General features: G+C 37.6%; 1 protein-coding gene across 34 annotated transcripts in view; it reads left to right on the forward strand.

Moving 5' to 3' along the window:
* Positions 1 to 22,964, forward strand: part of col13a1 (collagen, type XIII, alpha 1) — a 110,850-nt gene that overhangs the window by 37,624 nt on the left and 50,262 nt on the right. For 21 of the 34 annotated variants that reach the window (XM_048204421.1, XM_048204423.1, XM_048204424.1 and 18 more), the window contains exons 3-6: positions 9,298 to 9,342; positions 11,874 to 11,881; positions 19,253 to 19,279; positions 22,401 to 22,436. In XM_048204421.1, the coding sequence (XP_048060378.1) occupies positions 9,298 to 9,342; positions 11,874 to 11,881; positions 19,253 to 19,279; positions 22,401 to 22,436 (116 nt within the window). The remainder of the gene's footprint in view (positions 1 to 9,297; positions 9,343 to 11,873; positions 11,882 to 19,252; positions 19,280 to 22,400; positions 22,437 to 22,964) is intronic. The other 13 variants (XM_048204429.1, XM_048204435.1, XM_048204444.1 and 10 more) reach the window with 5 other exon arrangements.

Consider the following 22,964-nt stretch of genomic DNA (forward strand, 5'->3'; position numbering starts at 1 on the left):
TTTTTGGCATCTATGGTCTTTAATATCCATAAAACCTTTCCAATTGCACAAAAGGTTCTTTATAATGGAAAAAAGTTCTTTAGATCATTAAAATGTTCCTCACACTAAGAAAAAGTGGTTATTTTAAGAACTGTTAAGGTTCTTTGCCAAAATGGTTCACTGTGAAACCCTTTTTAACCTTTATTTTTAAGAGTGTACTTCCATATTTTGTTTCCAACTTGAATCCATGGCAAGTCTAAATAATGACCAACCAGTTCATACGTTTTCCGTTTGCACCTGAAAGCAGCATATAATTCAATTTCTTCATTACCACCATGGGTGTGTATGAAAGGTGCTGTAAGCCATTTTTTTTAATGCCATGCATAGTATGTCCCTGATTTTTGCCTTATTTCAGGTATGGTAGAAATATAAAGATCTCTCCTGCCTAGTAACCTTACATTAGCCCTATTAGAAAAGCCAGTGCATGGGTATTTTAACATGTTTTTAGCTGTGTAATGTTTATTTCAACAGTTCTGCTTTTGTAATCAGCCGACAGGCTGCATTTATTTGATGGCCACTTTTGACACACCAGCCACGGTGTGTGTTGAGAGCCGCTGGCCAAACGCCAGCCCTGTAACACATATGGTAAAGACATTGAGCTGCTCCCTGTTTATTTCAGCAATGCCACTGAAATCTCCTTGTCAGGCTTCTGTTTTAATAACTCTTGGCATGGCATGCCTTTTTACCCTCAGTAACCCAATATCGGCAGACGCCGGCTCTCTGAGCTCTCATCGCACTTCATTTTTTCGCTCTTGGCCGCAGCGTGAATGTGAGCGGTAAAACCCTCAGTGAGGAGGTCCTATGGGAGTTTGGCAGTCTGCAGTTTTTCGCTTAACCGATGTGACAAAGCTCAATAACGGATTTGTCTGCCTAGAGTCTCGGGAGAAAACTGACGCCACGTTGGGGGAAACCTCCCCTTTTTAAGTCCGTCTTTAAATTTCTTTTTAAGAATGTGTGGTAAGTAGCAAAGCTGTACAGATTGATCGGTATTTATGAAAGGAAATTGTGCTGTCCTCCTGCAATCATGATGTCAACATTAATAAATGTGTTGTTTCTTCGTTGTGATGAATTGTGTTTTTTCCCTTTCAAGCGAGTGTACTTTACTGCAAGGTCAGATCTTTTTTCAAAACAGACACACCAATCTTGCCCTTTTAACACCATTTTCGTATAGTTGTTGCATTCAAAGCTCCCAAAGGTCAGAGGTGTGCTCGCAAGCGTATGCATCGCAATTACAATTGTCAAGGAAAAAGCATAAAACATCCCTTAAGTTTCCTCTAAAGTGTCAGATTTTCTGTTCACCAGTAGTAAAGGTGTTGGTTTAACCCTACCCTGATGGCCATTTGTCTTGCACAAGTAACGTGTTTGTTGCTTTGGAGGATATGGACAGGGTCGTGCAGAGAGTTCCTCGGAGGCAGGGGCTCAAATGTAAAAAAGAGGCATCTATCATTATAATTCCTATAAATAAGGGGCCATTTCGTGTCACCATTTTGCATGTTCTTGACCAGCCTACATTTCACATAATAGACCTTAGATGGCACTTGAAATTAATTTAACCAACACTGATAGTTTCCTCAAACTGTAAATCAGTATGCAGTACATAAATAAGAGTAAACTGGACACTACTTAGCATTAACGTGACTTCTTTTACTGCATGGTTTTGCGGAGTGCTTTGTAGTCAATTCACATCCGATTTTTAAGCAGTGCTATTCAATTGTTAAATGAGACAAACCATAGATCCAGATCGCTCCACCAATGCAAAATAAAGTCAGTTTGTACTGTAAAACTTTTTGAATATTTTAACCCCCCCTTTAAGAGTTATAGCCATTTTATTGTTTTATTAAGTGTTTTGCTTTGCTTGGCAATAGTACAAACAAATCAGTTGTAGCTGGCAGCATAAAACAGCAATTTTAAAAACAGTCAAATTTTACGCCAACCGGTTGCATCTGCAGGGAACTAAATGATCACAAAAACAACAGGCAGTTATCCTAATATGGCAAGCACTCATTTATCTGTATTGCAGAAAACCATGTCATGTCACCTAATTAATATTCATGAGTTAAGCTGTAGGGTGAGGTAGTGATACCGATTTCAGACTTCATCTTGATTAAACGTGATCTTCTTTTGAGCGATCTTTTACTCTGTGCCAGTGTTGTCCTTGCAATATTTTTTGATTCCAGTTTGTTGTCAATCACTTCGCATTTTGAGTTATTTTTAGCTGTGCTGAATAAGCCCAGACAAGACTTCCTCCACTGTTACTACCCACACAGCCTGTCTTGCGATACTCTTCCTGCTTATTGGGCAAAGATCCAAATTCACACTGGATATTTTCACACCATAAAGGCTGTTTGATGCTTTCTCACGGTTACAGTGAGCATCTGACACTCTGCAAACAGCTCTGAGGTTACTGGGTACATTCAGCATTCTCCTGGTTAGTTCACGGTCAAGATTGATCATAATTTCAAAGAATTGCTTAATAAAGTTGCATATGTGAAAGTTTAAAGTGTGAACACCTTTTTTCTTTAGACGCATTTATTCATATATTCTTCTAGACTGACTCTAACACATGTGCACACACGCACACTCATTCTTTTCATTTCATAGCACTTTTGCTACTGAAGTATAATGACATAAGCATCTGCGAAGGCCAGCAGGTGTTAATGCAATTCTCTCTTTATAATCTGCATTTTATTTGTCGTAGATAAGATGACCTCAGGGCCAGTAACAGAGGATTTTTCCAATGGGTGGGGATAAAAAAGTGGAATTCAGTCGCTCTCAATGGCCCTATTGAGATTCCTGACGCTTCAAATCCATCCTGTTTCTGCTAATGAAGTCAAATGCTTGTACTCCTGGCTTTGCCTCAGTGATTCTTAGAACAGGACCCAACAAAGGTTCAGAGCAAATAAAAGCCAACCATATCTGCTTAAGTGAAATGTCAGTGGATCTCAATTCAGACCGGCAAATTGGCCAATTAAAGAGGAAGTAAGGCAAACTCTATTTAAACCAAATGCCCCTTGCACTTCCTGACCACACTTTTACTGTACATCATAGCTCAAAGAACATCTGCCCTTGATAAATCATCCAACACTACTGCTTTGTTTCTTTTAATCTGGTAATTAAACTATTGAGTGTGATGTTGTAGTATCATTTATATACATTTACAGCTTAACCAAAATGGAGGACTAAGAGTGTATTAATTTAAAAATAAAACTAAACATGTACTTTTCAAAAGGACAAAAAAGGCTGTGTTCGAAAGCTTAAAAATGCTGCCTTTGGAGGATGCATTTCAAGGTAGAAAGGCATCAAGGCATGTCCAATGTTAGCTTCACTTCCTGTTTCCAGGGGTGCACAATACTGTTCCTGGAGATCTACCTTCCTGCAAAGTTCAGCTCCAACCCTGATCAAACACAAATGAACCAGCTAATTAAGATCTTCAGGAGTACTTGTTAATTACAGACAGATGTGTTGGATCAGGATCGGATCTGAACACCCTGGCCTAAATGTACGTTTTTGACCAATGTTTTCCACTTTTGATGTCATTTCTAGCGAGAAATTAGTATTGTAATAAATATTTGCCTAGTTATCACCAAAGCTCTCTCTGTTTTGTTGTTGGTCAATAAACTGCTATGCTTCCGCAGAAGTCTGCAATCAGTTTAGTTAGGTATCTTTGTGTGGAAACACTGCCTGCAAAGTCATTGCCTGATAGGGCAGCGAAGCAACAAGTTAGCTTCCTAAGCTTTCATTCGCAGCCCAAGACTTCCTTGGTTATTCAGCTTATAAGTGAAAGTGACATGTGAAGGCCAAGTATGGTAACCCATACTCTGAATTTGTTCTCAGCATTTAACCCATTCAAGTTAGTGCACACACATTAGGAATCTCTTTTGAAAAATACAGCATTTGCTGGTTAGGTATGTTTAGAAGCATGGCAGCTGGTTTGAGCTGGTCCTTAGCTGGTCATGAGCTGGTTGAAGCTGGTCAAGTGCTGGTACTAAGATGGTCCTAAGCAACTAGCTCCAGCTCAGGACCAGCTTAAACTAGCTCATGACCAACTAAGGCTCATGACCAACCAGCATAAACCAGCTGCCATGCTTCAAAACATACCTAACCAGCATATGCTGTTTTTTTCAACAGGGATAGTGAGTAGTGAACACACACACACACACTGCAAACCGTGGACACACACACACAAAGAGAGCAGTGGGCAGCCATTTTGCTATGGCGATTTGGGGTTAGGTACCATACTCAAGGGCACTTTCCTGCCTATATTGAGAATCAAACCTGCAACCTTTGGGTTACCAGTCTGACTCTTTAACCATTAGGCCACAACTTCCTCACTATGCTGACCAGCTCAAACCAGCATAAAGCAGCCTGGAAATTCATGCTGATCTACTGTGGTCTTTTCAGCAGACTAGTCAATGGTAATGCCACTGTTGGGTGTTTCTCAGATTTCTAATCCTGAATGAATTTCTTTGGGGCCAAATTTCAGTCGATGACTATCTAAATCACCCATTTAGATGGAAAAACAGCCAAAGAAAATTCACTGAAAGATTTATGTGGCACACTCCAATTCTCCACTTCACCACCTGGTACAATTGGAGTAGGAAACCTTTCTTCTACCCAGAACGAAGGAGACGATGTATATTGATGTATATTTTTTCCTCCTGGGAGCAATTTGGGAGAATAATGGTAAAGTCAGGGTAATAGTGGTTTTTCTGGCATCATCACAAAAGAGTCTTTGTAGTGATCTCCTGTAAGTGACTCGCCGTAATTATTTAATCCCGGTCGTAATGGCTCACTTTTTTCTGCTCTGAGGATTGTTGGGGAAAATATTTCTCCACCTATCCACAACTTGGCATGAGAATGAATAAGAACTCTGCACCAATTCAGATTTTCTGGGAATGCTACAATTGGCCAGAAGTACGACAGAGAGGGTGAGGTGCACATTGACTTGGCTTAGAACTGTGTGCCCTTAAGAAAGCTTGCAAGGTTATTTTCCCAGCCTTCTAATGTTGTATGTCTCCTTTCTTATTTTTACAAGCAAAATACTCTGTTGCTTTTGAGCCTATTGTATGCAGGTCAGATGTTTTTTATTGACCGGTAGGTGCAAGTGTAGTAAAGTGTTTGCCAAACTCTTTCAGCAGAGAACTGGCTGGTCTGCTTCTGAATCCTGAATCATGGTATGAGGTTAGTACAGCAGGGGCCGAGAGCAAGAATGAAAAACGACTTGTGCTGTGATCCTTTTTCAAACTGTGACTGCAGTTTAACGAGGCAACAAAGCGGCAAGGGATCGTCGTGAATGGGCCAACTGTCATCGGTGGGCAGACGGGAGCAGACACACTGCCGTTCGGCTCCTGTAACCTGGCCTACGCTCTCTTTGGAGTGGGAGCTGTTCAACGAGACGTCAGTCATCTGGATTGCACCAGGTTCAGCATGGGTTGGAGTGCGTGATGGACTGTATGCTTCTCTAGGCTTGAAACTTTTGTGGACCTATTGGAACTTGATAGGGCCTTTGTTTAAGGTTTATTGGTTCCCTTAGGATACTGGAGGTGCATGGAGCACCACGTCGCTTTTTCAAAGAAGTCAACTAATCTTCTTGGCCTTCTGGAATTGCCACATAACCGTATTTTTATTTGGAGACCAAGAGAACTTACATTTGACAAGGTTATATATAACAGTTGTGAAAAGTCATGAAATGCGTGCAGCAATTTTTCCAGATTTCAAAAGGTGTGGGGAAGGCTTAGTTCAACTTAGTATAACAAAAGTGCAAGAGTTCATTCCTTTTCCTCTGACCGTCACACAACCCAAGCAGAACTAGTTTACATGCTAAATTGTAGATTTATCCTTGTTGAATTACTGCTTATTTACTGAGATTTAAGATTTCATTTTTTTTTTTAAATAAATTGTACAGTGTGTTTTAAAGGGTTTATTGGTGATTAATGTGACATTGTACATGTCCTGGCACATAAAAGAATTCTTAAAATCCTTATGTATTACATGTGTGCAACTACTTGAGGTTGATTAAATAATGACTGAATTTCCATATTGCATCACAGAAGCAGTACCATATCCTTGCACTGAAGTTGTCCATGTCTGAAAAGCAATTCATACATTGTTAGCACAACATTTGCTGTTTTATTCATATCCCTGTTTCATCCTCTGCTTGGACTTTGCTGTGCTGCGCTTGCAGTTTGGAAGCAGAAGCATTCAGTCTTGGGCACTATGGCATGTGTACAGGGGCAATCAGAGGACAGAGCATTTGGAGAAATTGGCAGATGATAAGGGGAGTGGAGCTGGCAGTGGATGGGTATTTTGGGTTGTATGGTATTCTTGATGTTATTCCTGGAGCTATATAACGGTACTCAGATCATCTTAAGATAGTGTCTCAGATGGCTTGAGTCAGTGTGTGCCTAAAAAATGGTTAAATTGTGTTTTAATTGTCACTTACTCACCACTTAAAAAATACGCTTCATTTTCTAAATGCAATTTTTTTTTCCTCCATTTAATTTTGGAGTTAAATGTAATCCAGACATATGTTCCAGTTCCATAGTCTATATAAAAATACCATAATATTACTGATGGTATCAATTAGGGCTGTCCGATTAATCATAATAAAATCGCAATGTGAGCATTGGTGACTTTTAAATCCAGCTCCCTCACTCTGCAATCCGAATGCAGCTTGCCTAAATCTAGCATGAAAACAGAACAGAGTGGATTTACCGTTACGACATGGAAGAAAGCACAGAAACAGGGAAGGTGAATTCAGTGCAGGATATGAACTTGGCCAAAAAAACAAAAAAAAATCAACATCAACATCCGTGGTTTGGGAACAGTTTGGATACAGGAGAGATGATGTATATCATTGGGCTAGGTAATTTGCAAGACCTGTCAAACTATCGTTGCAGCAAAACAAAGTAGGGGCCGGGCGATTTTGCAGTTAAAAACATGAGGCGTGGGTCTAGAGACCATTTATAAGTTGAACTTTTACCTTGAGCGTCGCGTAGAACGTTGTAAATGCGTGAGATGCTGCAAAAGACACAAGCACAATGGTTAAAGATGTCCATCTAGCATGTTTACATAGAAAAACCATGGCACATTCTGAACCAGGTGAACAAAAATCGCTAATACATGTATTTGTGAATTGCACAACATATGAAAAGTTCAAAAAGGCATGAAGAAATAACCGACACGTCATGTGCCGTCTCCAAAAAAAAAAATTATACAGACAAATGTGTGTAAGGAAATATAGTTTCAAAATCATGATTAAAATCGTAATAACAATATTGAGCAAAAAATTATGATCGTTTTTTTTTTTTTTTGTCCATATCTCAAAGCCCTACTATAATTGCACAATTTTGCTGCCAAAGAAATCTTTAGAAAGGGTTTCCAAAGGTCTATCCAGTACCATAGAAGTTTTTTTGGGAAAATGATACCAATCTATTTGGGTCATCACAGTTTAATATTCAGGGTTCAGTACTATGAAAAGAGGTGGGGCGGGTGACTCGGGTGCCTGCATGTCAGCATTCAGCAGAAGATCTCCATTTCCTATCACTTTCCAGTCCTCTTGCATAAGGACGGTAACAGGTGGTTGTGATATGCAGCTTGATATAAATACTTTAACTGACATAGCACTGCCTAAACATTAATGAAAGCATTAAGTGTTCCTTGTGTTTATAGTTCGCTGTTGTTTGTTGTGTGTACCACCACGCGGTCTCTCACACAAACATACTCCCCTAGACACGCATAGTTTTACACTTAGAGTCCTCTAGGCATCATCACATGGGGTATTTTTGACGCCCTGGCTCAATTGGCCTTTGGATGAAGGTTGTCTGTAGAGCAGGAAGTGGAATCAAGTCCAGAATGCGTCAGGAATCAGAACACATGCTTCCACGTGTCTGTGTGCTCGGTTTCGGCTTTCACTTTGGGGCTTTAAGGATCTCCACACCCAGTATACAGTCTACCAAATTGTCCACTCATCCTACTGCTGGCTGCACAGGCACAGTTTTTGACACGTTATCTGCTTCTTGCTACCGCTGCTTGCCGTGACTCTGTAGTGATGTATTTTTAGCCCGGTTTTTGCCTTTAATTATTGTAGCCACGGGGAAGCTTGGTTCAAAGAACTGTGATGAAATGATTGCTAACCAACACAGTTATATAATAAAGTATTGCAATACAATTCAAGATCTGTGCAAAAATTGTACCTTTAGGGGTGCAACAGCTAAAGGGTTAGTTAAAGGGATAGTTCACCCAAAAATGAAAATTATCCTGTGATTTACTCAACCTCAAGCCATTCTAGGTGTATATGACTATCTTCTTTCAAGCAAACACAATTTGAGTTATATTAAATAATATTCTTGCTCTTCCTAGCTTTATAGCGGGTGTGAGATTTTGAGGGCCAAAAAAGTGCATCTTTCCAAGCAATCCTACAAGTAATCCATACTGCACCAGGGGGTTAATAAAGGCCTTTTGATGCAAAGCGATGGGTTTTTTGTAAGAAAAATATCCATATTTAAAACTTTATAAATGGCTGTAGGCATCGATTTACAGCAAAAGAGTAACCCCTGACCTAATGCATGATGTAGTGATGAAAACCTATGGGAAACAAAATGTCTCGGGTTACTGGTGTAACCCTTGTTCCCTGAGTAAGGGAACGAGACGCTACGTCAATGACGTGATGGGAACCCATCACGTCATTGACGTAGTGTCGATAGTTCCCATTAAAGGGAACACCGGTCACGAATTAGAAGTCTAAAATGAAATTTTTTAAAGTGAAATGTCAGAGGTTTTTGATATAAGAGAAGAAGAGCTTTAGTTTGTTGCCCAGCCCTATTTGTTTGAATCACAAGAGGCGTCTAAGCTTATGCTACTCTTACATCCTACGTCATTTGTTCTTTTTATTTTAATATAACTCTGATTGTGTGTAGCTGAAAGAAGATAAGTCATATACACCTAGGATGGCTTGAGGGTGAGTAGTTCACCCAAAAAATCCCTTTAAAAGACCTGTGTGTGCCTTATATACCCCTAAAAATGCATATTAGTACCATAGACTAGTAATATGTACCATTAAAGTACTACTGTGAACCTTTTAGGGGGTAGATAAGGGTACTGCCCCAGTGACAAGTTGTTGTACCCCTAAAGATACAATTTTGGCCCTTTTTTTTCCCTGAGAGTGTAGCAGGGTAAGGCTGTGGTGTGGAGTTATTGCTTTAGACATTCTGTACATAAATGTAACTCTGGACTAATTGTAGGTTGTTTTTCAATCAGGATCCCCTGGTTTGAGGGGAAAGAAAGGCCGTGATGGGGCTCCAGGTAGGTCTTCAGTATGCATATGCCTGTGCCTGCAACTCCATAGACTGCTGTTGTGTATAAGCTTCTACGTGTGTGCTTTTAATAGCAAGAAAAGCATGAAAACGGACTGTCTTCAGTGGAGATCTTTTAAAGCATTCAGGGATGCTAGCACTCGATAGAGTATATAGGGATGAATTGAGTCCTAGTACAAAATTAGTAGTATTAATACAACAGAAACCTTTGGATGCAACACTGAAAAGTGTTTGGGTCACATCCATCAATATGGTATTTTTATTTCACACGATTATACTGTAGGAGTTGATAGACTTTTGATTTGAAACATGAAGATGGTTACTGTTTGCAGCTATAGCTAGCAAAGCACTGCCCACTTAGACTGTCTGAATGACATGTAAAGTGATCAATCACAGTTTGTTTAGCTTTTATTTGTCATTTAGGGTAGTTTTATCTGAAATAGATTATTATACAAAAATAATTTTTGCATTTTTATTACTGCTTGAAACCTCCAAGGGATAACTTTATATCTGATGTACCGCTAAAAGGTTAGAGTACTAATATGTCTGTAGGTGCTCCATTTGAGTCTGCTACTATACAACCTATAGATTCCTCTATATTTTGCGCTTATGAAGTGGTTTCATGTAAAGAGTCATGGGATCACATGGGTAAAATGAGAGTGTTTATGATGACAAAGATTGATCTGGAATGTTCAGAGAGCTATTCTTGCGTGACCACACATATATTGTGTGTGTTGTTCGCTCATTCTTTGACATTATTCCTGCTTTTAGGCCTAAAATAAGGCTTGCTGTCTCAGCAGCAGCTTTGATAAATGCAGGTTCTAATTTCTAAGAAAATACAGACTTCTCAAAACAGGAAAGGAAAGAATAATGATGGACCCATAGGAAAGCTTTGTCACCGGTGTGACTGCACCATTACTTAAGGCTGCCATATTTAATGCACCGTTCGGACTCACGGTGATCCACAGAGCTCAGTCTAAATGTAGATCTTCTCCTTGTTGAGGAATTCTATAGCTCATGTTTCCTTGAGACATTTCTCCAACAGTAAACGATTGTTTTAAAGGGAATTTTGTTCTCTCTTGCATCCATTATCTTTTTTTTTTTTTTTTTTTTTTCTCAAGTCAAAGTTCAAAACTGTTATTCTCTTAAGTTTCTGGCGTGCATTAACTTTTCAAACTCTTTAGAGGAACAAAAAGGTTCCTGGATGAAAGTCCTGGAAAGAACCCTTATGATTCTGATCATATTGTTCAGTGACAAATTGTTTCGACGGACTGATTTCATTCTTGCAGTTGTTCAGACATAGTAAGTTATAGAAGAGAAGTTCTGGGAGATATTAAGTTACATAAGCGGAAAAGATTTGTCATCATCGATTTTGAGTTTGCTCTTCCTCGATAAAGTTTGAGTGCTTGAAGCTATGATCTAGTTTTGCTTTGATTGAAGTGTCTTGGTTAAATGACGTAACAGAGGCTGTAAATTCTAATAATGCATGAACTTTTCTTTTCATATGCTTTTATAATGCATTAATATATGGCTGTCTAACTAATTTTAATCAACCTGCATCATTTGTTTGTTCAAAGCCAAGATATTCTTCTAAGCCCACATGATAACATTAAAGAACCAAACCTTTGAATGCAACTAACCTTATGACCAGATGCACATGGAATCTACACCCTCAGAACTCCACAGATTTCTACAGAAATCAAACAACTTTATTCACAAAATTCTCACATCCCTCACACTTGCGTGTTCATTACATACTGAAGTATATTATGCTTTCAGCAACCAATAAGAGTGTAGAAATCTTAGTTTCATTTAACATATTTTCCCCAAGGTTTTAATCTATCCCGCATTTTCCATTGGAATCCCTCTGGAAAACTATGTTTTTAACCTTTTTTTGACTAACGATGTAAATGAAATCTGTTTCCACTGTTTATTACGCTGCTAGTGTATGATTTAGCATTAGTTATGAAGGAGATGGACAGTTTGTGATGTCTGGGTGGGGTTCGCGTGCGCAGAACAGGGGTGTGATTTATCTGTGCAGGCAGTCTTCCAGTGATGTGGCTTATTCTCCCACTCAGTTCTCAGTGGTCTGTTGCTTGGTGGACTGGCTGCTCATCCTTATGCTGGAGACAAGCTGCACTTTCCCACAGAGAGCTTTTCAATCCTGTCATCTACTAAATTATAAACATATTTTTAACGCTTTATTTAAGTGCTGTGACGCACTTCGTTAAACTACCTGCGTGTGAGCTATAATCTTCCTTTAGAGATTGTCTTACGGTAAGAGAAATATTGAAGGCGGCGTTCGTCAGTTCGTACTGGGCTGGACAGCCAGAACACCCACTTCGGATTCTGGTTGGACTTCGGAAATTCAGACTTGCGTGACGTTTTTTTCCTGTTCATTGGGAAATAAAATCAGTCAGTGTGAAATGTTTGATGTAATGTGCACATGATCCAAACAAGATGATTTTCTTTTTTGTTTTTTAAGAATGACTAATCTCTGTTTCTCTGTTTTTATTGCAGGTCCTCCTGTAAGTAGACGTCCCTTTGTTGACTGGATTGTGGTAATGTGACCCAAACTCTGTGGCTTTCTGTGTATTTGTGTTTGTTTTGAGAGTGAATTTATCTTTCATGTGTTTCCTTATTGTCACTGCTGATGGTGTGCTGATTACACAACTTCATTCACATTATGGAAACTGTTAGTTACGTTTCCTTCCGCCACACATATAAACACACCCACACTTTCATCTGTCAGAAGAAGAGCTTGTGTTTTGTGTTAAAGGTGAAGTGTGCAAGTTTTTGATTTTGCTTTCTCATTTTGCAGAGATTCTGTGGCTCTATCAAAATATTGCTCTGTTTGTTTTAGGCCCAACCTAGCAACACTAATTCATCCAATAATGTGAGTTTAGGGCGGGGTTATCTGTTTGCACATCCAATGACATAGAGGGAGAGTGTTCAGGAGACTTGTGTGAAAACAATCATTATTTTTTCAATTTTGTTTGGTGTCGCTATAGTGCCACAAATTACACACTTCACCTTTAAATCGCATGGCATTATCTTGGACACATCAGTGTTTTCTTCTGCCACTTGGACGTTGGGAATTTGGTCAGACACTAATATAGAAGACGACAGCATTGGTAGACACAGTATGTTCAACTTAATTTGTCTTTTAAGGGCTAATGTTGCTGAATGAGGTTATATTGAGAAAGAAGGTCAAGAGAAATATATATAGTAGAGGAGAAAAGAGAGTTAGGCGGTATAAAATTAGGTGCGGTTGGACAGCTGCAGTAAGAGGGAGAAGGTTGAGCTTGAATGATTAATGAAATAACAGCAGCCACAGACAAACACTCCCCACAGAAAAGACAAATTACAAACAAGGTCTCTTTAACTGTTTCTTCTAGAAATCAATGAGAGTAAACGAAGAGACTCCTGCTGAAACCTACTGTAAAAAAAGACTCCAGTAATCTCACATTTCTCCTCTTAAGTTTTAGAAGACATCACTGTCTCAGATTTGCCAGGATGCCGAAGTCTGCAATCATTAGATTAGATTCTCCATAAATTATCATATAGTTCACCCAATTAAGAAACTCAATCCCGCTTTATATTAGGTGTCTTTACCTACTATGTAGTAACATTTCAAGTAATAATTTTATACAATGCCCTTATTGTGTTTTTATATTGTACTTGTATTAAAAAAATACCTGCGTGTATTTACAGCTGTAATTAATTTCTGTATTTACATCTACAGTATGATTACTCTGTTGACCCTTCCCCTACACCTTAACCCACCATTTCACCTACCCATATCACCAAAACAGTCCCTAACCTTTCCCGCATCCCACCTCAATAGCAGCAGAAGTGTTTTGCAATACAATATGAATGCAATAAGTACATAACTAAAATGTTTTTATGTAACAGTACTTAAAGATGCCTAATATAAAGTGTGACCAGAATCTCCCTCACTGTAAACCCTAACGCTCAAAATAATTAATTGGTTTGAGTAGGGCAAACTCAAATTAGTTCAATCAAATTAACTTTTATGAGAATTTAGATCTTTCTGTTTCTTTTGAGTTTACAAAACTGACACATTTTAAGTAATCTGAATTGTTTAATTGTTTTGAGTTTTATGAACTTGTTTCTTTTAATTTAGAAAAACTTAAATTTACCTCAAGTGTTATATAATGTTTTTTTGTGCAAGATTAATAGTAAGTGGGCTATTTAGTAGTGTTTAATGCTTTGCTATCCCAATTTAGAAGAGTTTCTGTTATGTGGGTTTTTTGGGGGGTCATGCATGAATAAGCATGAGCTTATATTGGAGCAAGTATATCATAAACGTTCTATATTGCTGTACTCTTTCACCAACTGCTATGCTAATGTTATCAAAGCATTGTGTTACCAGTTAGCATTTGCTGAATTACCTAAAAATAGTAGAGATTACATGATAATTTTAAGTTAAATGTATGAATCAACTTTTACAAAATTGAAATCTGATAGTTGTGCTTACTTAAACTTTGAAAAAAAAAAATGTATGTAATTTTTGTAATGTAACTGATTACCTCAAACTTTTTGAGTTTTGCCAGCTTATTCAGGTTAACAGTGCTGTCATCATTTACTCACTGTTGTAAAATATTCAATAATCAGTGATGTTCATTATCATTGAACCTCAAATCTGACATTACGTGTCTTCACGAATAGCCCACTTTTTAGGCTTGTGTGGTTGTTGGAGCTCAAATGAGTGTTTCCCCTCTCCCTTTCACTCACTTTTATTTTAGTTTTTGGGGTGAACTGTTCTTTTAAGTCTCTGAGCAATAAATATCCCTCTGGGTGAGCAGGTTCCAGGACCCAAAAAACACGAATTAGTATACAAACATTTCAACACCTGCTCGTATTACCCATAAATTGAAGGCAAATTGAGAACAACTGAAAGGCAGGTGAAAGTACTGTCAAACAATGCACACAGTATGTTAACTGACTTGACAACAGTAGAAGTATCAACTTAATGTTTAAGTAAGAATGTTTAGAGATAGTTAGTGAATTCTTTTAATCAAGTCAGTCTTCTTTAAACAAGTTTGGTGATCTATTGGCAATCAGTGTCAGTAGGTCTTTAACTACAGTGTTTGTTTTCAGTAAAGGGCGTTTGGCAAGCCTGGTCCCTGATCAATGGTCCTAGAGGGCCGTCGTCCCATTACACTGACCTATGGAAATTCTTAGAAGAGTGTTATACTCTAGGTTATCCAACAAGAACACTAAGACAACACTCTTACTGATGTGATGGCAACTGTAAACTTCACCAAATTGGCCTTTTCCTGTGCACTGAAAGTGAATACTTTGAGAAGTTTAAATACATAATTGTCTGGGGTTCTTCACAGGTCACCTCACAGGAGCATAGCCCTTTGCCCACTTTTGGAGGCACTTCTGGCCCAACCCAGCCTTAAACAATTAGTAGTGACACGAAACATTTTACATTGACAGAAAACACCTTCGTGTGTTTTCTCCTGTGGAACGTTGCAATGGTCATGTCAAGCACATGCTGAATGTGAGGGGTGAAACACTTGAAAATGGACCTGGTGATACAGTATTATATCATTTATGTTTAATGCAAGTTGTAATTTTGCAATCCTTTACACAATTGTTTCTTATTCACCTGCATTGGATTTCAGCGCTTTGTGCGATTATATTCTTAGGGTGAGTCTGTTTGTGTTTGGTGGAATAGAAAGAATCAAGCATGCATTGACCTCCACAATATTGCATCTGAAATCGCATTGCGTCTGAAATCGCATGCCCATAGGGATTTCGTGCAATGACGTGTGTTATCTACTTCTATGGCAGGGCATATTTGGAGTTTCTGCACAAGAGCGCCCTCTGGCTTTCTGATGGAGAAGCATTTACTACTGATCAAAGAGCAGTACAGCTCTGTCAAGCTTTGCATAAAATAATTGCAGCCTTTGCCAAATCGTGTGTGGTTTAATCGTGATAAATCATGCAGCCCTACTAGGGAAGTAGGCATTTTCTGAGCTGCGTTAGTAAGCCTCTTCAAAAATATTAATATAAAATATCACAATACTTTATGCTGGTTTGTTTTAAAGAACAGCATAATTAAATTAGTTTTCCCTGGGTACTTGTACTTTATGAACTCAGCATTTCTCCATAGCCAGAATGGCTTTTACCTGCTGAATATCTCTTATCCATGTAATGCTGCGCTCTTGGGAAGCGGTCGCCCCTGTTTTACTCTGGGGTGCCCCTTCATTTACCCAGCAGCGCTGTGGGCTAAATGAGAGCCACATGTACCCTGCTACCGTGGATCTCAAATGAAGTGTTCTTCCGGTGGGTGACCTCTGACCTCGCCAGACACTCCGCTGGGCCGGCCTGAGCAGCGCCCAGCAGGCCACAGTGGCCTGCTCCTACTCACCACCTGGGTCTGCACCTTGGACCTGCTATGCGTACTTCAACACGTTCATATATACACGGTACATGTAAACCAGCTCACTCGTATGCACCATAGACCACTATACACATTCCTAATGGCAGCTACATCCAGCGGAGATCTGTTCCTTTCTCTACACACTGCCGCTTATAAACACCTTCCAGCTGCGTCCAGGTCTCGTATACCTTACATGTGTGTCTACGACCTTTGAACCTATATATCCTATTAATGGTCTTTCATCGTTTCCCATGCACATTTCAGCAGTGATACACATTACATTTAAAGCGAGCAGGAATTTTGTGATTGCCCAGTTACTTAAATACAAAATAGTAGTCTTTTCCCTTTTTGGTCTCTTTAAAGGGGTGTAAAAATTCCGTAAAGTTAAAATTTAAAATGTAATTTATTTCTGTGATGCAAAGCTGAATTTTCACATGATCCTTCAGAAATCATTCTAATATGCTGATTTGGTGCTAAAGAACATTTTTTATTGTCAATGTTAAAAAAAACAAAATGTGCTGCTTAATATTCTTGTGGAAACTGATTAAAAAATTCAGGATTGTTTGATAGGAAGTTCAAATGAACAGAATTTATTTAAAATGTCGTCAATGTTAATTATGATCAATTTCATGCATCCTTGCTGAATAAAAGTATTAATTTCTTTATCTTAAATCTTAAATATTTTAAAAATCTTACTTACACACACACACACACACACACACATGCACGTTGGGTTTTCATTTTTTATGGGGAAATTCCATAGACATAATGATTTTTATATTGTACAAAGTTTATATTCTATCCCCTAGAAATTAAACCTAGCCATCACAGAAAAATATCTGCATTTTTACATTTCCCAAACCATCATTCTATATGATTTATAAGCTGTTTTTCGTGTGGGGTCCTTATAATGTAGTGTTTACCTGGTACACACATACAATCATGTGTTGTACACAATGTGTTTTACACATTTTTTCTGCATAAATAAAAACACAAGAAACAAAAATTTTCTTAAATTGTTTCAAGGAGTTTGAAATTTTATTTTTTTTAAATGTGTATAGTCATATCAAATCATACAGACAGAAGATAGTGCCATGGATGTTTTTGTCCGTCTGCAATAGTTTCCTCCCCTGGGCTGAGACTTGATAAATGGCTTCCCTCTCCACAGTGTAGTCCAAGAGGAAAGCCATTACACGCACAGGCACATGCACACACAGACACACACACACAAGTATGCACTTCCACAGGCTCACGAAATGAACTATCAGTGCATCATCAGATAATGAAGAGTCTCGAGGTGGTCTTAACAGAAAGGATCTTTATTTAAAGGGGGGTATCACACACAGTTTCTGCCAATCTCATGTTAATCTTGAGTACCTATAGAGTAGTAGTACATCCTTCATATCTCCAAAAAGTCTTAAGATACATACGCTGTACCGAGTCTTTCCGAAAACAGCCGAGCGCTTGGAGGCGTGCCGTGTGAGCGGAGCTAAAGAGTGACAAGCTGTCACGTAGCGATCGTCTGCAAGCTATCAATGGTCATCTAAACAAATGTATTTAAACACACACAATACACCATCACATTATCCCTGGATAACTTTTGAATCACTATAATGAATATAGCGTATAGGGAATGATATGAATTTTATGAATTCATTATGTTCGTGTTGTTTACACTATATGCACTTAGGCGCCTATTGCCAATAAAACAGACATTTGAAGCAGTTTTATTCACTGGTTCCGACTCATGACCAGGATCATTATCGCTGTGATCGCTCCATCTTTCAGTTTCAAACGATCTGTAAATCCAGCTTAGAACTGGGCCTTGTTTATGAAACTATAAGCGCTGATCCTGAGGGCTTGAGCAGCCATGGAAAAGCACAAGATATTCTCCATTCATTTTAACTAATAAAAAAGTGATTGCAACTATCAGTTTCTATGGTTATTTTAATAACAAATATCGAGAGTACATCAATGTAATGCATGAACACAAAACTCTCAGCTCCACTTAACGCTGGGTTCTTTGGGAAACAAGGTTATCTTTCCCTCACAACCAAAAACACACTTCTTTGGTGACATTAGTGATTTCGTGAAGTCCTGTGACCTTTGCAGCGTCCATAAAGCCACTCTCGCTCTAGTCAACGTGTGCTGCACGCTCTTCTGGAAGAAGTGTCCGTACAAGGAATTCCGACCTATCTGACGTCGCATAGCCCCATACTCGAAGTTTATGAGGGTTTGGAAGAGTATTTTTGGCACATAAACTTTGGCCATGTTTAGCATGAGAATCCAACTCTTTAACAGTGTAAATAAGTCAGAAAACATGAAATAGCATTATACCCCCCCTTTAAATGATCAAACAGCTGTCAGGTTTTTACCACTAAACCTCTGCAATGAAAAAAAAAATCATTTTTTTCACAGTGGATTAGCGCACAGTGAATGAAGTGGACTTATTTGATTTAAACCAGAGCGATCTCCTCAATCGACTCTCAAGTCAAGCATGATATAAAGGATTCTCAGCCAGCACCTTCATCTGTGAAACTGTTTCATGCATGCTCGGGCCTCTTAATGAACATCTTTTTTTAATCAGACATGTGGTACTATTCATTGTTCATGCTAGCACTAAATGCTTATGAAATATACTGAAATCAATCGTGTTTAGTGATGACATGAACTGAATTGACTTTCACAATGAAACAAATTAGTATTTTGTCTTCTTTTCCAGTACTTATATAAACACCCTTAATAAAGATATTTTACAGGGAAAAACTGCATAAGAGAATCCGATTTGTTTTCAGGAAATATTATAAAAATATTATAAACACAATATTTTATATATATATATATATATATATATACATACACATATAATATTGTCTTTATAATATTTTTAAAATATTTTTATATATTGTCTCATGGACATGTTTTTTTATTTTTTTAAATTTATAATTAATGATGTTTAAAAAATGCCAGTAGGGTTAAAAAATTAAACTTAATTCAAGAAATATTCTCTGAAAAATCGTTTTAATACCTTATACAGTGTTTGTTTCTTCTGGAGTAACTTATCTTGTTATAAGAATGTTTATATTGTATTTTGTACTGGGAAAATATAGATTAAAATGATTTTTGTTGTGCAAGTTGAAAGTCATTAAATAAAAATAAACATGTCATTATATTAAAAAAAGATTTTCTGGGGTCCAAAAAATATTCTGATATAAAAGCATTTGATGGTGTTTGCATTTGTGGAATGCTTCTTTGGAGTGTTTTCCTGCTGCTATCTTTGAGCCTTGCCACAATGAAATTTAATGCTGGATCACAGAGTTCCTCACTAAAATTGTTTTCATTATTCAATATCGAAATCAACATTATTGTAAAAGCAGACTGAATTTTATTATGGCTTGGCAGGGTGTTGTGTTCTTCTTAATCAGTAATGTTGACTGGTTCTTTCTTTATTCTGTACCCATTTCTCTCGCCCCTTTTTCAGGGTCCACCTGGACGAGCAGGCTTTCCGGTAACTGTCTCATAACGTGTCCTATTATCTGTCATTCTGTCTTGTTTGGTTTTCTTGCACTTTACATTTCTCTAGTAGTGTCTTATTTTTAAGAAGCTGTATTGAAAGAATTGTACCAGGAAACATTAATATGAAAAATACTACATTATTTATGTTGCAGCTATTCATATACAGCTTCTTTATTAGGACACACTGAGACCACCTTTTAACCAAGGGACTGAGAATATACAACCAATGTATTACGTTGAGAGTATGAGCGTATATTTAGCTTGTTTTAATTCTTAATATTGCCAATATACATTGGAGTGAAAAGCATTCAGTTATCATCTGTATTTTTTTATATACTTTAAAATTTAGGAATTTGGAAAAATTTGAAACCAAGAGGAGTTATGATGTAAAATGAATTATTTCAGATTTTGCAATATTGTTTGTTCACTTATTAGATAAATAAATGTATGACATTGTTAATGTGAACCTTTTTTAAAAACAATCAAATGATCTTGCTTCCACTTGAGATCTTTCTGTTTAGATCATTTTCAAATCATGCTGGAGAACAAGATCATCATGTTTTACACAAACGTGCGCACTCCACTGTTAAGCTATAGTATAATTTGTAATGTAGAAAAAGCATCAAATTAGATATGACTCCAAAGTGGTGCACTAGTGGTCTCAGACTTTTGAACCCCACTGAATATCGCTCTAAACCAGATAAGCTAAGCTAGGCTTAATGTAATGAGACTCATTGTATTTTATACACGATTGTGTTCTCTCTGGCCCTTTGGTGTCTGTCTGGATCCGTTCTTCTGAATTTCTGCTGTAATTTTAATATTACTAACTAAAACTCAAACACATCTGTCTTTCATTATGGCATGTTAGAAGAAGTCCATCTTATAAAGTATGTGAACTCTAGCCCTACCTGCCAATTATAACCTACAAACCCCCATCACACATGACAGCTCTTCTTGTGAAACTTTGCCATAAAATCTTTTTTTGTGTACGTTTTGTTTAAACTGTTGACAGGTCTGGTCAAAATGTGAATGTGATCCCCTGCCAAAGCTTTTGATTGATTGCAACCTAAGGAAATGAGATGAAATTTTGTATTTTTGTAGGATGGAAGGTAGGGGTGGGAAGGGGAGGGTGGCAAGTATTTTACACAAAATGTGTCCATTAGATTAGTTCTTCAAAAAAATATTGATATTGGCATTCACGCTCTGTTGAACTATTAGGGATACTTGTGGTTTGTATATTTAAGCTTTGAGGCACATTGGCGTGTATATATGGCTGTTTAACAATTTTGATTTGTAGTTAAGTACTTTGGGGTTCATTTGGATAAGTCTTTGTATTGTACTTTATCAAGCTACACTGTAAAGAATTATTTTCATAATTTGTTATTACAACAATCACAACTTAGATAATCAATGTAGTTCAGATAACATAATATTTTGAGTTTCTGTTGATTAAACCAATCGCCTTCATTGTATTAACTCAAATTTTTTATTTCAGTTAACTCAAAATTTTAAGGCAACCATGTAATTTACTTTATTAAGTTAAACCAACAATTCTTTTTTTACAGTGTACTTCTAATTTAAAGCTCTAGATCTATATATCTGCAGTTATTAAATAAGTTATACTTAAATATATACTTACATAAGTTATACTAACAGTTCACAGTATTACTAATTAATGCCATAAGGTAGTATTAAGTTTATCTCAAGTCAGCACCTTGGACAGAGCCAAGAGAATTCAGTCAAGTGACTTTCCTCTTGAGACCTTCAGCGGCAGGCAGCGAATTAACTCTGAAGGCTAACTAAATGGACACTTCTGATGTTGGAATCTTTATCTTAACAGCTTTGAAACTTATAAAACACCTGCAAAGCTACAGTCCATGAGATCAGTCGCTGTTTTAGCAAATGTTTTGTTGACTTCTGATGGGGTTTTGCCCTCACCCCCCTTTTCCATTACGTGTTACTTGAGTGAGTCGTCAGCAAGCTGTCAACGCTCCCAGCCCTTCTAATACACTGACCTGCAACGTTAGGAATGCAAATAAAAACAGCTGTAGGAATACAGCCTTGCATAATAAGTCACTTCAACATTGCTGGAGTTTACGGTCATGTTAAATAGTGTAAAACTTTTGGAAAAGCATTAGTCCAGGACTACAAATGGTGAATCCTTATGGCTGTTTATTATATCAGGATCTCAGGTTACTACTCACACATTTCCCATATGTTCTGGGGATTTTCTCCATAGTTAAAGTAAGTGGGATGTTTCAGTGTGGATAGCTAATTATGATAGGATGGGTTGTTTTCATAGTTTATTGTTGTTAAATGGATATTTCACCCCAAAAAAAAAAAAAAAATCTGTCATCCTTTAGGACTCATGTTGTTCTAAATCCGCAGGCTTTCCTTGGAACTTAAAAGGAGAACATTCCATTGTTGATTCCATTGATCATGATACCTTTATGGTGCTTTTGCATCATGTTTAAAGCCTGAAGGCTTCAGTTTCTGTGCATTGTAATTGCATGGAAAGAAGCATGAAAAACCAAGTTTTCCAGTGGAAGAAAGAAAGTCATGCAGATTTAAAGTGACATACTGTTGAATAAAGGATGACAGGATTTTCATTTTTAGGTGAACTATTCCTTTAAACCCTTCCAACAGGAAACAAACTGTCATGCTCCCAAACTTTTTCAGTCACTTTATCATATTTGATATGGTCAGATAGCAAACATCATCTTATGCAAGCACTGTGAAATCGCCCTAATACAAAAGGTTGCTGCGTCAACCCCATGCTTTCATTGGGACCATGTAATCACTGATGGCGCTTGTTGTCTGACTGCTTTCATTTCAAATTCTTAAGTAGTTGACTTTTAGCTTTTGAAGTCTTTGGCATGCCTGCATCATCAGCTTTCAATTTACCAGTAGGTGAATGTTTAGTAATATAGACATTTAGTTGGCGTCTCACTGGTCAGCTTAACATTACTAACTTTTCATAGCCATATCATGTAAACATGTGGCTGAATGTCATTTAGTCAGTAGCGGTAGTGGGAGTAACTGCAGATTGTAGAGATGCAGTCTGTCAGATTTATTGTTCCTGATTTTCCTTTTGACTTTGCATTGACCACTAGGGAGACAAAGGATCAATGGGCATTCCTGGAAGAATGGTGAGTGATTTGATAATATGCACTAAGCCCAACAAGGTAGTCTGTAGTATATCGCTGTAGTCTTGAATAATTGGTCATCAATCCTCAGTGGCATGCCATCATTTAAAGCTAAACATTTGTAGCTAACTATACGACACCTTTGCTTTTACAACAATCATTTATGCCAAAGTCCATATTGATCCTATCAAGTCAGATTGGACAATATTAATGTTTGATTTAATTGCTAAAGTATGTCATATACAACATCCAGTATCATTGGTTATTATTCTAGTTCATTTTGACCTGTTTTAGCTTGCACTGTGAATGTAAGCATTCACAAGCTTTCACATTAACTTCTTCCAAATGTTTAATGTAGCATTTCAGCTTTTCAGCACAACTGTATTATATAAACTAAGAACTATATCTTATTTATTCAGCCAGAAAATGGTTTCCACTTCATCGCCACCATTGATAGTTAGGGAAATGTCTGACTGAGAAGTCTGCAATATTTCCCTGTCACATTTGAACAAGGGCTGAAGAACAGAGTTC

Source organism: Megalobrama amblycephala, linkage group LG10, assembly GCF_018812025.1.
Source record: "Megalobrama amblycephala isolate DHTTF-2021 linkage group LG10, ASM1881202v1, whole genome shotgun sequence".
Lineage (NCBI taxonomy): Eukaryota > Metazoa > Chordata > Actinopteri > Cypriniformes > Xenocyprididae > Megalobrama > Megalobrama amblycephala.